The sequence below is a fragment of the Scheffersomyces spartinae genome (assembly GCF_019049425.1).
Source record: "Scheffersomyces spartinae strain ARV_011 chromosome Unknown scaffold_4, whole genome shotgun sequence".
Classification (NCBI taxonomy): Eukaryota; Fungi; Ascomycota; class Pichiomycetes; order Serinales; family Debaryomycetaceae; genus Lizanozyma; species Lizanozyma spartinae.
The window spans coordinates 20,019-38,093 of NW_025065051.1; the positions used below are offsets into that span (position 1 = coordinate 20,019).

An 18,075-nucleotide genomic window follows, 5' to 3' on the forward strand; every position below is an offset into this window, starting at 1 on the left:
TTATTTATAAGCTATATATCGCCTTTTTTCATAGCCTTGACTAATTCAGCAGTATCATCACCACTTTTAAAATAATACTTTCTATACCATTTTAATTGATCAATGCTCTCCAAAATATCATCTTTGGCAGTATGGGCTTGTTTCTTCTTGGGACATAGTTTCATAAGTTCAGGGTTATGTCTTGAACCAAATTCCATTATGGTACTAACATCAATATTCCGATAATGTAACCAATCAATGACTTCAGGCATCTCTTTCATCATAAAATATCTATCCATATGAATGCTATTACCTGCTAATACAGCCTTTCTAGGAGCAGTAACATATTTCTTTATATAACCAAGCAATTCATTCTTGACCACTTCTAAGGACCGATCTTCATTCTCCAAAATCTTATCTATCAACCCACTGGCTGTATGGGTAGTGGTACACCATTCATCCATTTGAGCCAAACGATCTTTCAGATAATACACTGTGGATTCATAAGCGTTCTCATCGACTACATTCAAATCACCATCTGTTATGATACAACAGATTTCTATAATATGATCGTTGTTGACGTCGAGACCAGTCATTTCACAGTCTACCCAAACAATGGGATCCGTCAAGGGTTTGGACTTTCGGAGAAGACTCCGCATGGTCGAAAGCGAAGATACGGTGTACGGTCTGGCCACCAAAGAGAACTGTCGCAACAGAAGTTGTAGATTGTGTCTGAGGGTCAAGGGGACCAACATAAACATATGGGGGAACCGGAGGGGGGGGTTAACAGTTGGGGTGGAAAAATATACTGGATCGCATTTCACTACACTTTGATAGCGGAAAGAAGTCGATCTGATCTGAGCACATTCTAATCTGAAGATGGTCATTTCTGATGTAAGCCAACCTGAACATGATCCAATCAACATGATCCGATCTAAACCACTGTCTGTCTGTATTGGTAACGTTACATGGATGTTGTTAAAATCATAAGAGATGTGATAACTCTACGCTAAGTAGAATTAGTAGAATTGTATGGACATATAGATATCCTAATATTATGTTACTTGCTACGTAGAGTAATACGTAATGTAAATTGAATTCTTGTGTCACACTGAATATAACATAGTCTTGCTATGCTCATGCGATAATGTTATAATCTGTACAACAAACTAAATATATGCATGCCTTGATATACATTGGATCTGTCTGAGGCTACAACGGGACTACAAATATGAGTCTGTAAATAAGTCTATGTCTATACGAGCATGTATTATTTAGTCTGAGTCTATCAATGCCGAGTCTTTACTAGTTCATATTTATATCGTTCTGTTAATTATGTATTGAATTGGATCGCACTCAACCTATTCCGTCAGATGACCATCTTCTTTCATCGACCATGAACTTCAAAGATAAGCTATACACGGCGTACTTCCTTCTTCATATACCTACCACACTTCTCATAGATAGCAGTGTGGTTATTCCTTCCAAATGGCAATGGTCATTCACCAAAACTATAGTAGACTTCCATGTATCCACTAATAATGATCGGTTTCTTGTGGAAAAACCCTTATGGTTACAGTACTTTGTTTGGTGGGAGCTTGTGTTCCAAACACCAATGTTTTGTATTGGAGCATGGTCAGTTGTTAAACAAAGGAAGCATTATTATCCTTGGATCGTTGTATATGCTTTCAATGCACTTTTCTCTACAGGTCTTTGTCTCAGCTACATTTGGTTTGAATCTGGACTTTCCGGTGGCCCACTCATCAATTTATTGGGGCTTTATGTTCCTTATGTAGCAATTCCTTTAGTGATGATGCTTGATTACATTAATAGAATCCAGTTGCTTATGGATAAACCCAAGTCGGATTAACCCAAGTCGGATCAAGCCTTATGTATATGTGAGGTCATATATATACGGCCATACATTTACAGTCATATATATAAGGTTCATATAGATGTATATTCACGAATATTCATGTCGTTTATACTTATTCTAATTGTATTTAGCAATCAATTCAGTGGCAAGGGCAATGTATTGTTGTTCAGCATCGGCTTGAGAAGTACCCTTCAAATCAGTCCAAGCTTGCCACTTGTACTTACCCTTCAAATCAAACATACCGGGCTTGGTGGTTTCGTTGTCACCAACAGTAGCTTGCTTGTACAATCCGTACAATTTCAACAATTCGTCATCAGTAGGACGTTGGGTCAAACTGGAAACGGTGGCAGCCTGAATTCAAATGTGTTAGTATTATACACGTAAAATTACTCCTAGAACTGGAAAAGTCATTCAACATACTTTTTCTTCAAACTCAGCAGAAACCATTGTGAGATCAACTAGTTATCAATGCAAATCAATTGACGTGAATTAAAAGTCGTATATGATAAAGAATATAGCCCAACCTTTTCCGCCTTACACCCCACGAATTGGTTGCCCATAATGGGTACTTGCACGTCCCCAACACTTGATTCATTTGGTTTTTTGGGTAAACGTATTTCATGCACTTAAGTAGCAACGAAATATTCTGAGGCGTGTGGTCCTCATTAAATTTCGAATCAGTGGCAAATATAATAAGTTGACATTCACAACCAACATCCTGAAACGTTACTAAGTGGCCGAATCGATCACGTGACACATTGGTAGTGATGTGCCAATATCGAGGGAAGTGCGGTCGGACTTCATCGGCAATAGAAGAATACTACTACAGCATATATAACGGAGATGTTATCGCAGGTACGAACTTCATGTTATTGCGAAACACGGGATACTGTATAGTCCTTAAGCCTCATATGGAACCCTATAATACGAATCAACAATGTTGAACGGAAGTATGAGCAATAAATGATGAGACGAGCGAAGAACCGCTGCTGGACGGGGTTTTATCCCAATTGGGAATCTATGACATTTATCAAGATACCTAACCGGGCCAAAATAATTTCCGATAAACTCCGTAGACAATACGTAGAAACGGCGTAAGTTTACCTATGACAGCAAGGGAGATTTTTACGACGTTGCCACTGTCTAGTAGTTATAGTCATCACCTCAAATAGGATATTCACGGTATTAATAAAAACAACTCCACAACCCAACGGAATTAGCTGGGGTAACGTAAAAAAGCAACTTACAACCAGACTACAGGCCACGTTGGTACTTTTCATCGTTTTGAATGTTCCACCATGAGCTGAAATAGTTTTTACAGTAGTCATCCGGATCACATTTGATTACAGAAAGAAGCGTAATTTAGACCAACCGGAACTTAAATAGCTTAAAATGGCAACTCCTTTTATATCTTGTAAACCCGTCTTACAAATCTTTGTTAAATGCAGGAAAACGTTTTGGCCGGAGCTCGGGAATAAGTTCATTTAGAGCAACGTAGTCTAAACCCGTAAGTTAAAATGTCTAATCATAAATAATGTATATATACGAAGCCGAAAACCACAACACTTCAAGTTGCTTTAAATATTCTATCTATATAACTTATTATTATACAAGTATACTATCATATCTCAACTTATAGTGAGGTTTAATATACTATTGTGATTTGCAGCATCGGTTCAAAGTGAGCATCTTACAGCCGATATATATTGATATACGCATCACTATATTGTTTGCTTTGTTTCCGTGTTTCCCGTGAAACGATTTACACCACTATCAAACAAAACATATATTACCAAAACCGGTTGCACACGTTTGGGATATTTTGGCTAATTCATCGTCATAATGTCTTCTTATACTAGTCATTCTGAATGCTCTTCAGACTGGGAACGTCTCTATGACGAAACACTAGGTCAATATTATTATCTCAATAAGACTAATAATACTGTATCCTTTGATACACCTTGTGAAGTGCATTATACCCCAACTGAAATGTCCGGGTCTATCAGTTCCACAAGCACAAACTCTGGATTTGGATTACTGAGGTTTAGAAGATCTCTTCAAAAGATTTCTTCATGTTCAGATATTCATCCCAAACCCCATAAACATAATTCCAGCTCCAATGTATTGAAAAAGATCCGGTCCGGTTTACTGAGAAGATCGCTGTCTAAATCCGATATTCCATCTCAGTCTCAATCTTCAATACAATCTCAACCACAGTCTCCAATGCAAACTGATAACCGTAACTACGTTTTTGGTGAAGATGAATTAAGAAGACACCCTGAATTTACGCCGTTGTCGCCAGTGTCTTCACCCCTTGGAACACAAACCCCTCCCCTTGAATTTGATGATTTGTTTCTCTTGCCAAATTTCGAAGATGCTAGATTCAGAAATTTCGCGGGGACAAACGGAGAAGAGTACATTAGTGATATTGATCAAGATGATGATACGTCTTCGATCCAATCATCAATAGATTCTATCCACTCATTGTACGGTCACATTCAATACATTTACACGGACGATCTTTACGATAAGAAGTCCATGGCCAACTTTGATAAGGAAGAAGAAAGAAGACAATTGAGAGAACAAATGTTACGGGAATTGGAAGCTTAATATTTGGTTGTTAGCATTTATTTATTATCATTATTATTATTTAGGGTATTTGGGCTTGTATATATTTGGAATACAATTGGATGTGTCAGACTAATTGAGTGTAGATGTATTAGCAGTTACGACCGTTAATATACGTACTACTATATCTGAAGATCAATATCGATTGTGCGAATGACCTCATCAATCTTACCAAGAACCCGATACGTGGATGCCGCTAATTTCTCTTCGTTCTTGGTTCTGTCTTCCAAATCTTTCAGGAAATTCTTATGAGCATCGGCCAAAGCTCGTTGATTTTCTTGTTCGGTAATTTCTTGATAAAATATCCGGGTAACCGTTTTCAATCTCAGGAAGGGATCATCGTTACTTTGTTCAACACTCTTTCTTTGAATTTGATTCTTGATTTCGGCTTTCCGGATATTAGCCAGATTTAACTTCCGATTCCGTTCGTTAACCTTTTGCATTGAATCATAAGTCTTACTACTACCATCTTTATCCTTTGTTTTCTCCACAATCACTTGGTCCAATTTACTAAGACGTGTTTGTAAATCCTTTACTCTTACGAAATCATTTTCTTGTTCAGCAATCTTCAATTGATCCCGTAATTTGGTCTTTTCAAACACCGCATCATATCCCGATAAACTATTCAAGTCTTGGGCCTTTTGTTTTTGTTTCCGAACTAACATCTCATTAACATCATTATCACTTATCCCTCGGTTAATCATATGACTCAACTGTTCAAACTTATCATTTACGTCATCCACATATTCTATCTCTTCATCGGCTTTTTGTAATTCCTTAACGTACCGATCGAATTCATCATTTGTCACCGGTGAATCACTAAACATACCGAGAGGAAATTCTCTCACTTGCCGACTATTCTGACTAACTTTTAAATATATGTCGCATTTGGAACCAGCGGGCAACACATAAGACTTTTCAGGACGACTTACAACATCCATAATTTTAACTAACCGATAAAGCGGTTGCCGGGTCCGATTATCCATACCTACATTGATCTTTCCATAACAATCAATAACCAGATCTGTGAAATCCGAAACATAAAAGTGCTTAGATAAAACAGTTCTCCCCACAGCAATAGTATTAATATCGGTAACTGTAGCCCGGACAGTTGATCTTTTCCGTGCTCCGGAGATTCCTCTTTGGGTTGACAGTACACCACCCCATTCAACTTCACCCTCTTCATCATATCCATCATCGTCAAAATCATCTTCTAGATTGTCATCGCTTTCTTCGTCGTCATCTTCATCTTCATCATAAGAATCAGTACTCTTCTTTTGTCTCTTTTGTCTTTGTTTTCTAAGTTCACTTAACTTATCTTCCTTTGTATTTACAGCTTTACTTCGTGATTTTGCACTCACTACACTACTGCTCTTCTGCGCCAGTCCACGTTTCAGTTCTTTCATTCTTTCTAAAAGATACTTTCTTTCATTGTACTTTTCCATTTCTTGACCTCTATCAAAGAGAATTCTTTCCTTGGTTAATTCATCCATGGCCTCCAAACGGTCTCTATCGGAAGCATCCTTGTATTTCCCCTCTAAAGGATATGGATTCACTATTTCTTCTTGTTCGAATTCATCATCTGCATTCTCTGCATTGCCATCTTCTCCTTCATCGTCGTCGTCTTCAAAATCAGTTATCCGTCTCTTTTTGGAAGTCACATCTGGTTCCGGCGAAGAATCGTAATCAGAATCAGCACCACCAGCCAAAGCCAACAAATCATCATCTAAATCTGACATGTTGATTTCTCTTTATCAAACAGAGTTGTTTATGTCGTTAACATTCAAGAGTTATTGATGTTGAATTTGGTGTTGACTAAGGTTTGATTTTTCAAGTGCGACATTTCTTTATGTCGCAGCTTTGCCTTGAGAGACACACATATAGCCGTTCGCGTATTAAAGTACTGTAGTCACTTGTTCTATCTTAAATAGGGAGTAGACAAACTTGTAACTCTCTGTGCCTGAATGTAGAAACATATACATATTCTAAGTACCTCTTGTGTGACATTTTCAGTTCCAAAGAAAGATACCTAAACATCGGTATCAAACTACGGGTAAACAGTTTTCCGAACTGAGGGGCGGAATTAAAAATTCGGACACATATAGGAATGGAAATTTTTCACACCAAGTTTGACCAAAGAACAACCTATAATACGAGAAACAAAATGTTTACTCTTCGTTGTAATGTTCTTTCTATTGAAAATCCACAACATCCAACCACCGCACGTTCGTTCGCTTAAACAAAAAAAATAAAAAATAACTAACCTTGGTGTGTTGTGATAGTTGAACTTAAATCTGTATATGGATCTTCAGTATTTACTAAACCCAGATGACGGCTCAGTGGTAAGTCCACCTTCAGAGCCAAGCGAGTACACATTTTTGAAAAGATGCCCTACTACAACGTCTCTAGAGCCCGAGCCCAAGATAGTGGATAGATGTAAGGAACCACCCTCTATTCATTGTGAAAATTATGGTGATCTACTTCGAGCCCTCAAGAAGAATAAAACCGAAGAGGTCAATATGACCGCACAATTTGTTGACGAACAAATATTACCTTCCACAACTGAGGATAGAAGGTCTTATTTATTAAGGGTACTACATTGGAAGTACGTTAACCCTGTGACGGAGGCCACGGGGTACCGGTGGATTAAAAAGGAAGTTACACCTAAAGCGTGGGGTAAAACGGTCTTCACGGTTAAATACCGATGTTCTCAACAAGCTAATAGTGGAGTTGGCGGCGTGAATATTAATGTAACTAAAGAGAAAGCACAGCAAACTGAAACTGGCTATGAGTCATCATGCCGTTCTTCAAGGAAACTTTCACATCCACTCAAAGAATATCAGTGCAACCTGAATTATATCATACGATATCATTATTCAACTTCGCTTATTGATATCACATACGTACACAACGTTCATCTTCCCCCTAAGAGACTCCCAGATTGCGTGAAACCTTTCATCCTACAACGATTAGATTGGAAAGCTACAGATCTCTTTGAAGCAATTATGGAAGAGGTGAGATTCCGAGAGGTAAGACACTTGGTTCAATTCAATAAGGTACAAGGATTCTGGTCTCAGGAACGAGGAAGACGTAAAGTAGAACTGACAAAAGCTGCATTCAAGCAGTTTTTCAATACTGAAAAGTTGCATGTTAATAGAAGGTAGAGGGGGTAACTACATCCATTCGATATTTAATTGCCCAGCTGGTCAGGGTATGGGTATGTTTCGATTAATTATTTCAAACAAAACTTTCAATTATAATTGTAAATAATAATAATAATACACCGAGACACATATAATGAAAGCCCAATTCTAGATATACACGGAGCTATTAACTCTCTATTATTTTTGCTTATTACTCTGTGAAGAGATAAACAAAAACCTTCACCTCTAATAGTACCTTGATTACTTAACGCAATCTTCTGGCTTCTCTTTCAGATTCCATCAAACACAAGATGTCGTTTTCTCTAACAGGACCCTTGACGTTTCTGACGATGGTTCTGGAAGCATCTTCTAAGAATTCAACTCTAACTTGAGTGACACCACCTCTGGAGCCAGTTCTACCTAAAACCTTAATGACCTTAGCCAAAGTAACGGGAGTCTTTGTATCCTATAAACAAAATATTGTTAGTCAACCAATATCCTCTCAGCTCCAAAGCCTTATTCTTACGTACCATTTTGTATGTTTCCTTGAGTTACTATGAAGTATATGCTTGTCAGAGTTTGGTGTAGTAGAGAGCTTTCTACTTTGAAAAATTTTACACTGTAAAAATGTGGTACACGCACGCCTTATGAAATTTTAAGGGTGTGCGTGCGCCTACCGTTATATACATGGAGATATAGCCAGTACTTACTTAGCACATACATTATTGGACTTACATACCCTATTTAAGCTTTCTTACCGGAACCAGCCATTGGGGGATATTCACCTCTAGCAGATCCATCAGCAGGAACACAGGTACACCATGAATCCTTTGGACTTTGGGACATAGCAGCAGGAATGTGCTGACCGCAACCTCTCCAGGTCTTCTTGTCTAAATATTGTTAGTTGTATTCTCATCAATTGGGAATAAGGTGGGTATTGTTTCATAGTACATACTGCAAACAGGACAATCAGTTGGCATACACATGACGAAGTTGAATTTCTATTAAAATTATAATAGTTATGAAAAAGGATTATAGTGGTTGTGGAGGGGGATTATATTTCAAATTTCCCTATACAATTATAGAACTATATATATGATATGTGGTCACCTCACAAAAATTGGAAAAGCCGGGAATTGAGGATCGGGGGTTCACAAAAAGGGTAATTTAAAGACCGCTACCACGAGCAATGGCCCGAACAATTTCCTATTCAATTTCCGTAACTCCACAGTTTTGCTACTTTTATCTGTGGGATGTGTGACGATTGACCTTTAAACGATAGTACACTTGGATTCAGGTCTGTCTTCAAGTGGAGTTTCAGGCTTTCTAGCGTAGCCGTATCCTGGAGGAAATGAAGACTCCTTCTGATCATTGTATCTTGGAAGACAATTGCACCATTCGGACTTGGAATAAGAACTCATTGCCAGAGGAATATGGTTACCGCAGCCGGTCCAAGTTCTCTTAGCTTTGAATAGAACGTTAGTTGATATGAGCTAATTTAAGTTTTAAATAATCTTAACATACCACAAAGATTGCAAACAACTGATCTACACATGATGTATGAATTGCTGGTTTAATAGAAAATAATTTCAATCGTGATTAGTTATAAGACCATTTGGAAATCTTGCCGATTTGTCTCCTTATTATACTTCAAATTGAATCGGGGTTTGATTTTGATATCAGCAGTGCTACCATGTGACTCTGTTCACGTGATTCATCTGTCAAAGGAACGCTGATAGCCATTTCCCGTGAACTAAATACCGCCAACACATATATGATGAATTCAATCAGCGAAGTCTTAAACCTTTGTGATTAATCGAAGGAGACATTTGTCAATTTGAACAAATGTGTCCTTCTCTCAGCAAAAATTATGAGGCACGGCTAGTACGCATTATGAAAGCTCAATGGCAGCTCTCTCTAATGCATAATTGCTCCTCAGAATATACTCGAACTTTGTATTGAATTCAAATCAACAAAAAACTGTAGTCATTGGCGTTGTTATACCAACATAATCTATCGAAGTCAACAAATCACTCAGGCGCATACCGTGGCTCGAGTTTCTCGTTTACGGTTCTTTCTCAAGTTTTTTGGTTGATGCGTTTTGGTGGCAAAATTTCATGTACTATCTCCGTTGGGCTCGTTCCGCGCTACCGTTGAAATCCAACTTTCACATCATTTCTCCGTCCCATACCGTGCACCGTAATGCAAAGTCAGACTTTTGGCCACCCCGTTTACGTGATATATATGTAGATCTCCGTCTCAGTTATCCGTCTTTAGATTTCTTTTTTTCCTCAATAAGGCCCCACAAGCTGTCATACATAGCCGCAGCAGTTAGCCTTTATATTTAAAGATTCAAGTATCATTCAGATTTGATAAGGTAAGGCTGCTTACCACCAGATTTTCCGGTTTAACCTGTTGTAAACCCAGATTGGCAGTAAATATAGTACGAGGGATGACATCGGCAACAAGTGTGACGGTAACAGCTTCAGGTAATGATCAGGTACTAACTGAACCTGTTCAAGGACAGAAGGTGAATGAGTTTCAAGATGGTAGAGTAACTCACAAGTACTCGTGGAAGGCTTCAATATATGATTGGTGGAAACAAGGTTTTGGATCATACACTGATGAACAAGTTGAAAGCAATTTGTTATCAATATTACCATTTTTCCCTCTTCTGGATGGGAAAAGAGAAGCTAAGGTTATCAACACCGATATCGGGAATGGTAATTATATTCACGAATTTTACATTGAGAACAAGGAAAAGCCATCTCAATCTGATAAATTGGCCATTTCTGCAAGTACTAAAGATGTGGTTTTAGTCCATGGGTATGCAGCATCATTAGGTTTATTCATTGATAATTTTGATGAACTTTCAAAGGTACCCGGAATACAAATTCATGCTATTGATCTCTTGGGGTTCGGATTTTCCTCAAGGCCAAAGTTTCCCAATTTAGCACTGGCTTCGGCTGAAGATATACAGAAAGTGGAAGATTGGTTTGTTGACTCATTGGAAGAATGGAGAAAGCGTCGTGGTTTGGATAAGTTCATTCTTATGGGACATTCATTTGGTGGGTATTTGAGTTGTGCCTACGCATTGAAGTACCAAAAGGAACAAATAGAAAAATTGGTACTTATAAGTCCTGTGGGTGTTGAACGTAGTAAATACTCATATCTCAACAAAGTTGATCAAAGTGACGTAGTGTCTCCGAGTGAGAAGATGAGACAAGAAGCCGAGGAACCAAACGTTCATTATGAAAATGAAGTTGATTCCATAGATAATTCGGTGAAGTCATCACTGAGATCTAATACCCCAAAAGTCTCGGAAGAAGAAGTACCTGAGGCACCTAAATCATTTAGAAGAAAGCTTGTGGAGCAGCTTTGGATTAACAATGTTTCACCTTTCACAATCTTGCGTAACCTGGGACCTGCGAAGTCTAAATTGATTTCTGCTTGGACATCTCATAGATTTGCCCATTTCTATGACAGAGACCCTCAACAATTCCAAAGTGTTCACGATTATATATATCGGATCTTTAATGCTAATGGGAGCGGAGAATATGCTCTTACCCGTGTTTTAGAACCTGGAACAGTTCTTGCTAGAATGCCACTTCTTGATAGGTGTCCTGAAGAATTTGCCAAGTTGAAGTTACCAACTTTGTGGTTATACGGAGATAAAGATTGGATGAACGAGCAGGCTGGTTATGAAATGACAAAGGAAATCAACACTTATTCTATGAAGAATTCAGGGAAGAAGCTTGCCTCTTTTGCCATTATTCCTAATGCTGGTCATCATTTGTATTTGGATAATCCTTCAGCATTTGCTAACACCATATTTAAATTCACTGGCTTCAAAGTTCCAACTTAAAGGGATGTATTTATTTAGATTTTATTCAATAGATTGGTAGATTATTTATTCTCTTCATTTTGTAATTCATTTTGAATCCTTAATCGATATGAGTTCACTTCCACTTCTGTTTGAGCCATTGATTCTCGAATAACCTTCATACTATGAGTTATTTCTTGCGTAAACTGTTGAATACTTTGGAAAATCATTTGCATACCCTCCATTATTTTCTTTTCAGGATCCCTTGAATTTCCATGTGATATGGTTGAAGTGGCTTCAAGTATAATACCTTTAGAAGCCGTAACATCACCAACACTTGTGAGTGGAGAAGATCCATCCATAAGTGATATATCATTTGCTTCACGCATACCAGAGGTATCTGCTTCACTTCTTCCATTTTCTGTCGATGTCTCAAAGTTGCTAATCATCCTTAGGTTATCTAGCTGTTCTCTTTTTTCAGTGGTTGCGTGAAGCTTTACCCTTTTGATCAGGTTCGAATTACCTTTTGGGTTGTGTGAAGAATCTATGGAATAAACATCACTATCTGGAATCGATTGCATTTGTGTGCTAGAAATTTGACTTTGACTAGGAACATCTTCCAATGAAGCCTGTAAATTTGCATTGCCTGACATATAATTGTCGGATTGATAGCACATCTGTTTATGGTTTAACTCTTCAGCTTGAAAAGAATTTTTAGAGATACTTGAACGACGACGACTTTTGCTCAAATCTGTGCTTTCTATTCCGTTCCGTTGAGAAAACGTTTCCTTTAATGAGCTCTTGTGTTGCTTGAAGACTAAGGTATTTGGTTGTGTTGGTGTAAGAGCCACTGGACTGGGACTTACATTCCAAAGTTCCTCTGCAGCTATCTCTTCACTGTTCTCTTGGTTTCGACTATAATAGAAATCGTCATAGCGAGGAGAAGAGGTATAATGGTCAATAATAGCGGATTTAAATTCTTCCAGTCTCCTTCTAGAACAATTTGAATTAAACTGGGTTGAATTACCAGTATCTCCAGATATGTAAATGGGATTAGTGGTGACTGAAACTCTTGTGTGACTCTTAGCCAATGTACTAATTAGCTTCACCACGTGAGAGAAGTCATAACGACTAACTTGAAATGTAATAATTATTTTGGCATCAATCTTGAGCAGCCCAGAATCTTTTGGTTGGAGCATAATAACCGGATTCTGTGAATCATTGAATGCAAGAGTAAATGATTGATTCTTTGAGAAATAGTCTGCTTCAAAAGGAGTTCTACCGTCAATTAAGAATTTAAGTTCATTATTCACCCACACATAAAATACTTCATTGTTTAAAGCAGTAATCGAATTATTTGCTTTAACATAAGTCTTCCCATTAATTGTAACACACTTTGAATTAAAGTAATTACTTGTTTCAAACCCTTTAAAATGAGGCAAGCATCTCTTTGCACCCAAATGATTAGTTAATCCCTTAATCAATGCATACCATGTAAAATCACAAAGAATTGCATCATTATTACTAACTTTTTCGACAAAACTCTTCCCGGCCAAAACTTCCCGAGATCCATTCCCAGACTCCATCAAAGATTTCCCAAGTAATATTAGTGACATATATTTGAAGTTAGATTCCAAGGTTAACAGGTCTTCCACAAGTTTTGTCCATATTTGAGGTTTATCACTGATTTGAACATCAATAATAGTTTGCCACAAACAAAACAGAGTTTGATCAAACAACTGGAACCGAATAGCCAAAAGCACAATAATGTCTACCAATATGACATCAATGTATTCACCAAATTTTGTTTGGCATAACTCTAATAGTTCAACAATGTGATCTGTCAAATAATTGTCACTGACATCTTGGGAGTAGCCACTCCCTGCCCACCACAACACATATCGTAACCGTTCTACATCTCTCTTACTATACGAGGCATTTTGTTTAAGATCCTGAAGGATATTTTGAACTAAGGTTCCTATTCGAATGGTTTCAGTCTTGCCAATCACTTTTGACATTTTTGCAGCCAACTTGAAAGATTATATAACTTGCCAGCAAATGAGACGAATGAGATGGCTCTGTGATATATGGGGCTTTAAGAAAAGGATGAACTGGAGAAATGATTGAATTAGTATCAATAAAACAAATGTGTAATATATATTCCATATTACTGAAGCCAACATCCGTATATATAAGTATATGTATGCCTTAAGTAATCACTTACGTAATTGCACTTGGAAGAGGTTCTGATAACAAGGGTATATAACACAAACCCGAAGAAACACAAACGGTCGTGTCCCAAACGGGTTTGTGATATGTTTTGGAGATGATTACTACCGAATAAAAAGATTTTCCTTAAATACCATAAGATTACAACCAGCCGTGAGTCACACTAATTTCCATTTGAAATACCAATAAAACTTGACATATTAGTTTGACATACAACATGGCAAGTGATGAGGACATTGTTACACTCTTTTCCAAGTTTGGATTTGGAGATGCTAAATCTAAGGAGATTATCAAGAACAAGAAGGTTTCTCAGCAATTGTATGAAATTTTAGGAGACGATCTTTCTAGTTTTTCTGGTGAACTTGAACCAAAGAAGTTGGCTCTTTTGCATCAATTGGCTATTGATTTAAAGGGTAGTGAAAATGTTAGTAGTTCTCTGAGACAATTACTTACTGATGCCATTCTTGATGAAAGAATCAAATCCACTTTACAAGTTCAAGAAGGGGTCAAGTACTTGAAATCTACTCAATCTCCCACTGAAAGTGAATTGAATACGCATGCGGGTGTAGGCCAAGAGGTATCTGAAGAACAAGTGCATAGTACAATCTCCAAATATTTTGATTCTATTATGGATGAATTACAGGCAAAGAGATATACCATGGTTCCTTCAATCTTGGGACAATTGAGAAAGTTGACTGAGCTTAAATGGGCTTCTCCTGCATTATTCAAACCAATTGTTGATTCCTTGGCTTTGAAACACTTAGGGCCTAAAGATGAAAGAGATGTCATAAAGAAGGTCAAGAAAACCCCAGCAAAAGCATCTGCTCCTGATGCCAACAAAAAGGACTCTTCTGCTACAAAAGTGGATGCTCCAGTGGAGACTGAACGTTCAATGTTTAGTGAAGGTTTCTTAGGCGATTTACATAAACCAGGTGAGAATCCTCAAATGTGGCCCGAATTAATGGATGAACACTTGAAGTTCACCCATAGACAAGTCTTTACTCGTTTCCCACCGGAACCTAATGGATTTTTACACATTGGACACTCAAAGGCCATTATGGTAAACTTTGGTTATGCAGCTTTTAACAAGGGGAACTGTTATTTACGTTTCGATGACACCAACCCAGAAGCTGAAGAAGAAGTATACTTCAAGTCAATCGAAGATATGGTTTCATGGTTAGGCTATTCTCCATGGAAAATTACTTATTCCTCTGACTACTTTCAGGAATTGTATGATTTGGCAGAAAAGTTGATAGAATGTGACAGAGGTTACGTTTGTCATTGTACACCTGAACAAGTTAAAGAACAAAGAGGTATGAAAGCTGATGGAACATTGGGAGGGCAACGTAATGGGTGTTCTCATCGTGAACGTACTCCAGAAGAAAACCTCAAGGAATTTAGAAAGATGCGTGATGGCTTCTACAAGACTGGTGAAGCTACTTTAAGAATGAAGCAAGATTATACTTCCCCCAACCCTCAAATGTGGGATTTGGTTGCTTACAGAGTACTTGATGCTCCTCATCACCGTACTGGTGACAAGTGGAAGATTTATCCAACTTACGATTTTACCCACTGTTTGGTTGATTCTTTTGAAAATATTTCACATTCATTGTGCACAACGGAATTTAGATTACTGAGAGAGAGTTACGAATGGCTCTGTGACACTTTACATGTCTATCGTCCAGCTCAAAGAGAGTACGGTCGTTTAAACATAACTGGTACAGTCTTATCCAAGAGAAAGATTGCCAAGTTAGTCACTGAAGGTTATGTCAGAGGATGGGATGACCCTAGATTGTACACTTTAGAAGGTATTCGTCGTCGTGGTGTTCCTCCTGGGGCGATTTTATCATTCATTAACACTTTAGGTGTTACCACATCCACTACCAATATTGAATGTGTTAGATTTGAAAGTGCTGTTAGAAGTTATCTTGATCAAACCACCCCTCGTTTGATGGTGGTATTAGACCCCGTTTTAGTTGAAGTTGATAACTTGGGAGAAGATGAAACCATTGAGGTTGAAATGCCTTACAAGCCTGGTAGTAATCCAGTCACTCTGGGACCCTTAAGTGGTGGTAGAACCCTTAAGTTTGGCAAATACATATACATTGATCGTAGCGATGTTCGTGATGATGACCAAGTCTCCAAGGAATATTTCAGATTAGCTCCTGGCCAACCTGTTGGGTTGATGAAGGTACCCTTTAACATCAGTTTGCGCCTGATTGAACGTGACACTGAAGGTAATATCACTAAGGTCCTTGTGAATTATGATAAGGATATTAAGAAGAAACCTAAAACATACATTCAATGGATTCCAAAAAGTGATTGCATTAAAATTGATGAAGTTAGAGTTCAAAATGCTCTTTTCACTCTGGAAAACCCTAAGGACTACTTGGCGGAACTTAATCCTAATTCCGAGGAGATTTTCGGAAATGCTGTGATTGAATCAAGCTTCAAAGAAATTGTTTCTAGAAGTCCCATGAATGTTGAAATTCCTGGAAGTCAATTCAATATTAAAGAGAAACCTGGTAACAATACAGTAAGGTTCCAAGCTTTAAGAGTAGGTTACTTCTGTTTGGATAAGGATAGTAACGACGATAAATTGATATTGAATCGGATTGTTACTTTGAAGGAGGATTCTTCCAAGAAGTAGTTTTATATAGGCTGTGTATATGGGAACCGTCCCGCTATTTTAGTATTTAATGGTCAGATTTACTAGCTTTCGTACATCGCATGCAATCCGGAAACTATCATTTACGAGACTGCACATAACCACGCCAAAATGATGACTTTGAGTCAAACGATTGTTTGCTTTTAAGCCTCTCCTGATTATATACCCCTTAGGCAATCCAATAAAAAGCAAAAAGCAAACCTCCTTCCCCACATCAGGTAGCTGTTTCGAAGTTAAAAATAATTAAGACCTTAAGAAATGCCTTCTACATGATGCACCACATTTATTTTGATGCAAGGGCAGGCAGGTAGTCCAAAATCTTTCTGGTATCAGCTTTAGCATGCGTATCAATAGAGTCATAGATAAGAAGCCTCAATATGACACTGACATAAACCATCCAGGCTTCCAGACACTTATTGTTATATTACAATTTATTATTAGGTAGTTCTTTATCACGGTAACTCATCATCTGAGGGGAGGAGGGGGGAACCGTTTTGGTGGGGAAATAATAAGATTGCTGGTTCGAAACTGTGGCAGTTTTGTATTGGGAAAAAAAGTATTGATTGATAAGAGGATTATGCCTAATCTAGACACGAAAAGGGATAAAAACCATGACAATATAACTTTGTAGTTTTGAAAATGTCTTATGAAGTTATAAGTGTAACTTATTGCCGTGTGTATGTAGGTAACTATGTCGGTACGGTACTAGCCTACGTGTGTGTGGGGAAGATGGTGTATAGCCATTTGAAGAATTCTATGAGTGATGTGTCTACTGCAGTCCTGCCGCAGTGGAGTTCGTGAAGCCCAGATTCAAAGCAGGTAAATTAACTCTGCATCATTGAACAGGCATGAACTTGAATTTTCTTTGACCCCTGCGTTACTTAGGGTACAAATTAGATCAGAAAGTAATAGGGATTAAGTCAATGGAGATTAATACCCGAACCTTACAACAACCGCTAAGGGGGAATACCAGGCGATAAAAAATTAGAAGTATTACGAACGAAAAAAATAATTGCGTTAACAAAACGGAGTTAGGAGTCGCGATGGCACCATAACGAACTCACCAAGGGCAGAGAGAGTGTTGGGCTTTACTCGCAGCTCAAAAATAGAGAAAAATGTTTCAAACATATGCAAAACAAAGGTGTCAACATTATTTTTTTAATACGGAATGGTGGTCTATTATACGTACCTAGTATAGAACAGTAGACCTATCAAGATCATAAGGTAGTTGGGGGAGGGCATAAGCGTAAAGCAAACAAGACAAGGGTCATCGGCTGTTAACATCTTTGATGCAACCTACAAAATTTAGTAACATAGTTGAGATAAAAAGTGAAAATATTGTAGATTCAGCTTGAGTCATCTCCATCCTTCGCAACTTTAAGTACTGCATACACAAGAGCAAAGCGGCAAGCTAAAAAGTCTGCATTTATTTACGTTGGTAGGCTTTTGTAGACGCGGACTTTATACTTATATGCCAGAAACGCGGGGCAAGCTAAAGGGCGTAGATGTACAAGTTATATGGAAAAGCTAACAGGATAAAAATTCGAAATTTGGTACATTTAGAGTCTTCGTTGGCACCTATTAAAACCTTGGTTACCTCCTTATATCTAAAAGTCAAGTGGTCAAAATCAGTATTGTTATAATGTACATATAACGTCCCAATCCTGATGGCCACTAGCGGAATACCTTAATAAATACAACTAAGAGATTCGTGTCATAGTGGGGTAGT

General features: G+C 37.9%; 10 protein-coding genes across 10 annotated transcripts; 4 read left to right on the forward strand and 6 right to left on the reverse strand.

Annotated features, from left to right (window-relative positions):
- Nucleotides 1-11: 11 nt before the first annotated feature.
- On the reverse strand, nt 12-638 carry REX2 (Rex2p; the record flags this gene model as incomplete). Its single annotated transcript, XM_043194335.1, has 1 exon — nt 12-638. The coding sequence occupies one exon, from the start codon at nt 636-638 to the stop codon at nt 12-14; it is 627 nt and encodes a 208-aa protein (XP_043050659.1).
- A 1,334-nt stretch (nt 639-1,972) lies between these two features.
- Nucleotides 1,973-2,302, reverse strand: ACB1 (long-chain fatty acid transporter; the record flags this gene model as incomplete). Its single annotated transcript, XM_043194336.1, has 2 exons — nt 1,973-2,206; nt 2,276-2,302. The coding sequence occupies 2 exons, from the start codon at nt 2,300-2,302 to the stop codon at nt 1,973-1,975; spliced, it is 261 nt and encodes an 86-aa protein (XP_043050660.1).
- Nucleotides 2,303-3,844: 1,542 nt separating this feature from the next.
- On the forward strand, nt 3,845-4,465 carry KQ657_003635 (uncharacterized protein; the record flags this gene model as incomplete). Its single annotated transcript, XM_043194337.1, has 1 exon — nt 3,845-4,465. The coding sequence occupies one exon, from the start codon at nt 3,845-3,847 to the stop codon at nt 4,463-4,465; it is 621 nt and encodes a 206-aa protein (XP_043050661.1).
- Nucleotides 4,466-4,605: 140 nt separating this feature from the next.
- On the reverse strand, nt 4,606-6,222 carry RTF1 (Rtf1p; the record flags this gene model as incomplete). Its single annotated transcript, XM_043194338.1, has 1 exon — nt 4,606-6,222. The coding sequence occupies one exon, from the start codon at nt 6,220-6,222 to the stop codon at nt 4,606-4,608; it is 1,617 nt and encodes a 538-aa protein (XP_043050662.1).
- Nucleotides 6,223-6,783: 561 nt separating this feature from the next.
- KQ657_003637 (uncharacterized protein) lies at nt 6,784-7,647 on the forward strand (the record flags this gene model as incomplete). Its single annotated transcript, XM_043194339.1, has 1 exon — nt 6,784-7,647. One exon carries the CDS (start codon nt 6,784-6,786, stop codon nt 7,645-7,647), a length of 864 nt encoding a protein of 287 aa, XP_043050663.1.
- Nucleotides 7,648-7,891: 244 nt separating this feature from the next.
- Nucleotides 7,892-8,159, reverse strand: RPS28B (40S ribosomal protein eS28; the record flags this gene model as incomplete). Its single annotated transcript, XM_043194340.1, has 2 exons — nt 7,892-8,092; nt 8,157-8,159. 2 exons carry the CDS (start codon nt 8,157-8,159, stop codon nt 7,892-7,894), a joined length of 204 nt encoding a protein of 67 aa, XP_043050664.1.
- Nucleotides 8,160-8,370: 211 nt separating this feature from the next.
- Nucleotides 8,371-9,181, reverse strand: KQ657_003639 (uncharacterized protein; the record flags this gene model as incomplete). The annotated part of the gene is made up of 3 exons (XM_043194341.1): nt 8,371-8,516; nt 8,912-9,091; nt 9,151-9,181. The coding sequence occupies 3 exons, from the start codon at nt 9,179-9,181 to the stop codon at nt 8,371-8,373; spliced, it is 357 nt and encodes a 118-aa protein (XP_043050665.1).
- Nucleotides 9,182-10,078: 897 nt separating this feature from the next.
- Nucleotides 10,079-11,491, forward strand: KQ657_003640 (uncharacterized protein; the record flags this gene model as incomplete). The annotated part of the gene is made up of 1 exon (XM_043194342.1): nt 10,079-11,491. One exon carries the CDS (start codon nt 10,079-10,081, stop codon nt 11,489-11,491), a length of 1,413 nt encoding a protein of 470 aa, XP_043050666.1.
- Nucleotides 11,492-11,532: 41 nt separating this feature from the next.
- Nucleotides 11,533-13,467, reverse strand: KQ657_003641 (uncharacterized protein; the record flags this gene model as incomplete). Its single annotated transcript, XM_043194343.1, has 1 exon — nt 11,533-13,467. One exon carries the CDS (start codon nt 13,465-13,467, stop codon nt 11,533-11,535), a length of 1,935 nt encoding a protein of 644 aa, XP_043050667.1.
- A 428-nt stretch (nt 13,468-13,895) lies between these two features.
- On the forward strand, nt 13,896-16,328 carry GLN4 (glutamine--tRNA ligase; the record flags this gene model as incomplete). Its single annotated transcript, XM_043194344.1, has 1 exon — nt 13,896-16,328. The coding sequence occupies one exon, from the start codon at nt 13,896-13,898 to the stop codon at nt 16,326-16,328; it is 2,433 nt and encodes an 810-aa protein (XP_043050668.1).
- Between the last annotated feature and the right edge of the window lie 1,747 nt (nt 16,329-18,075).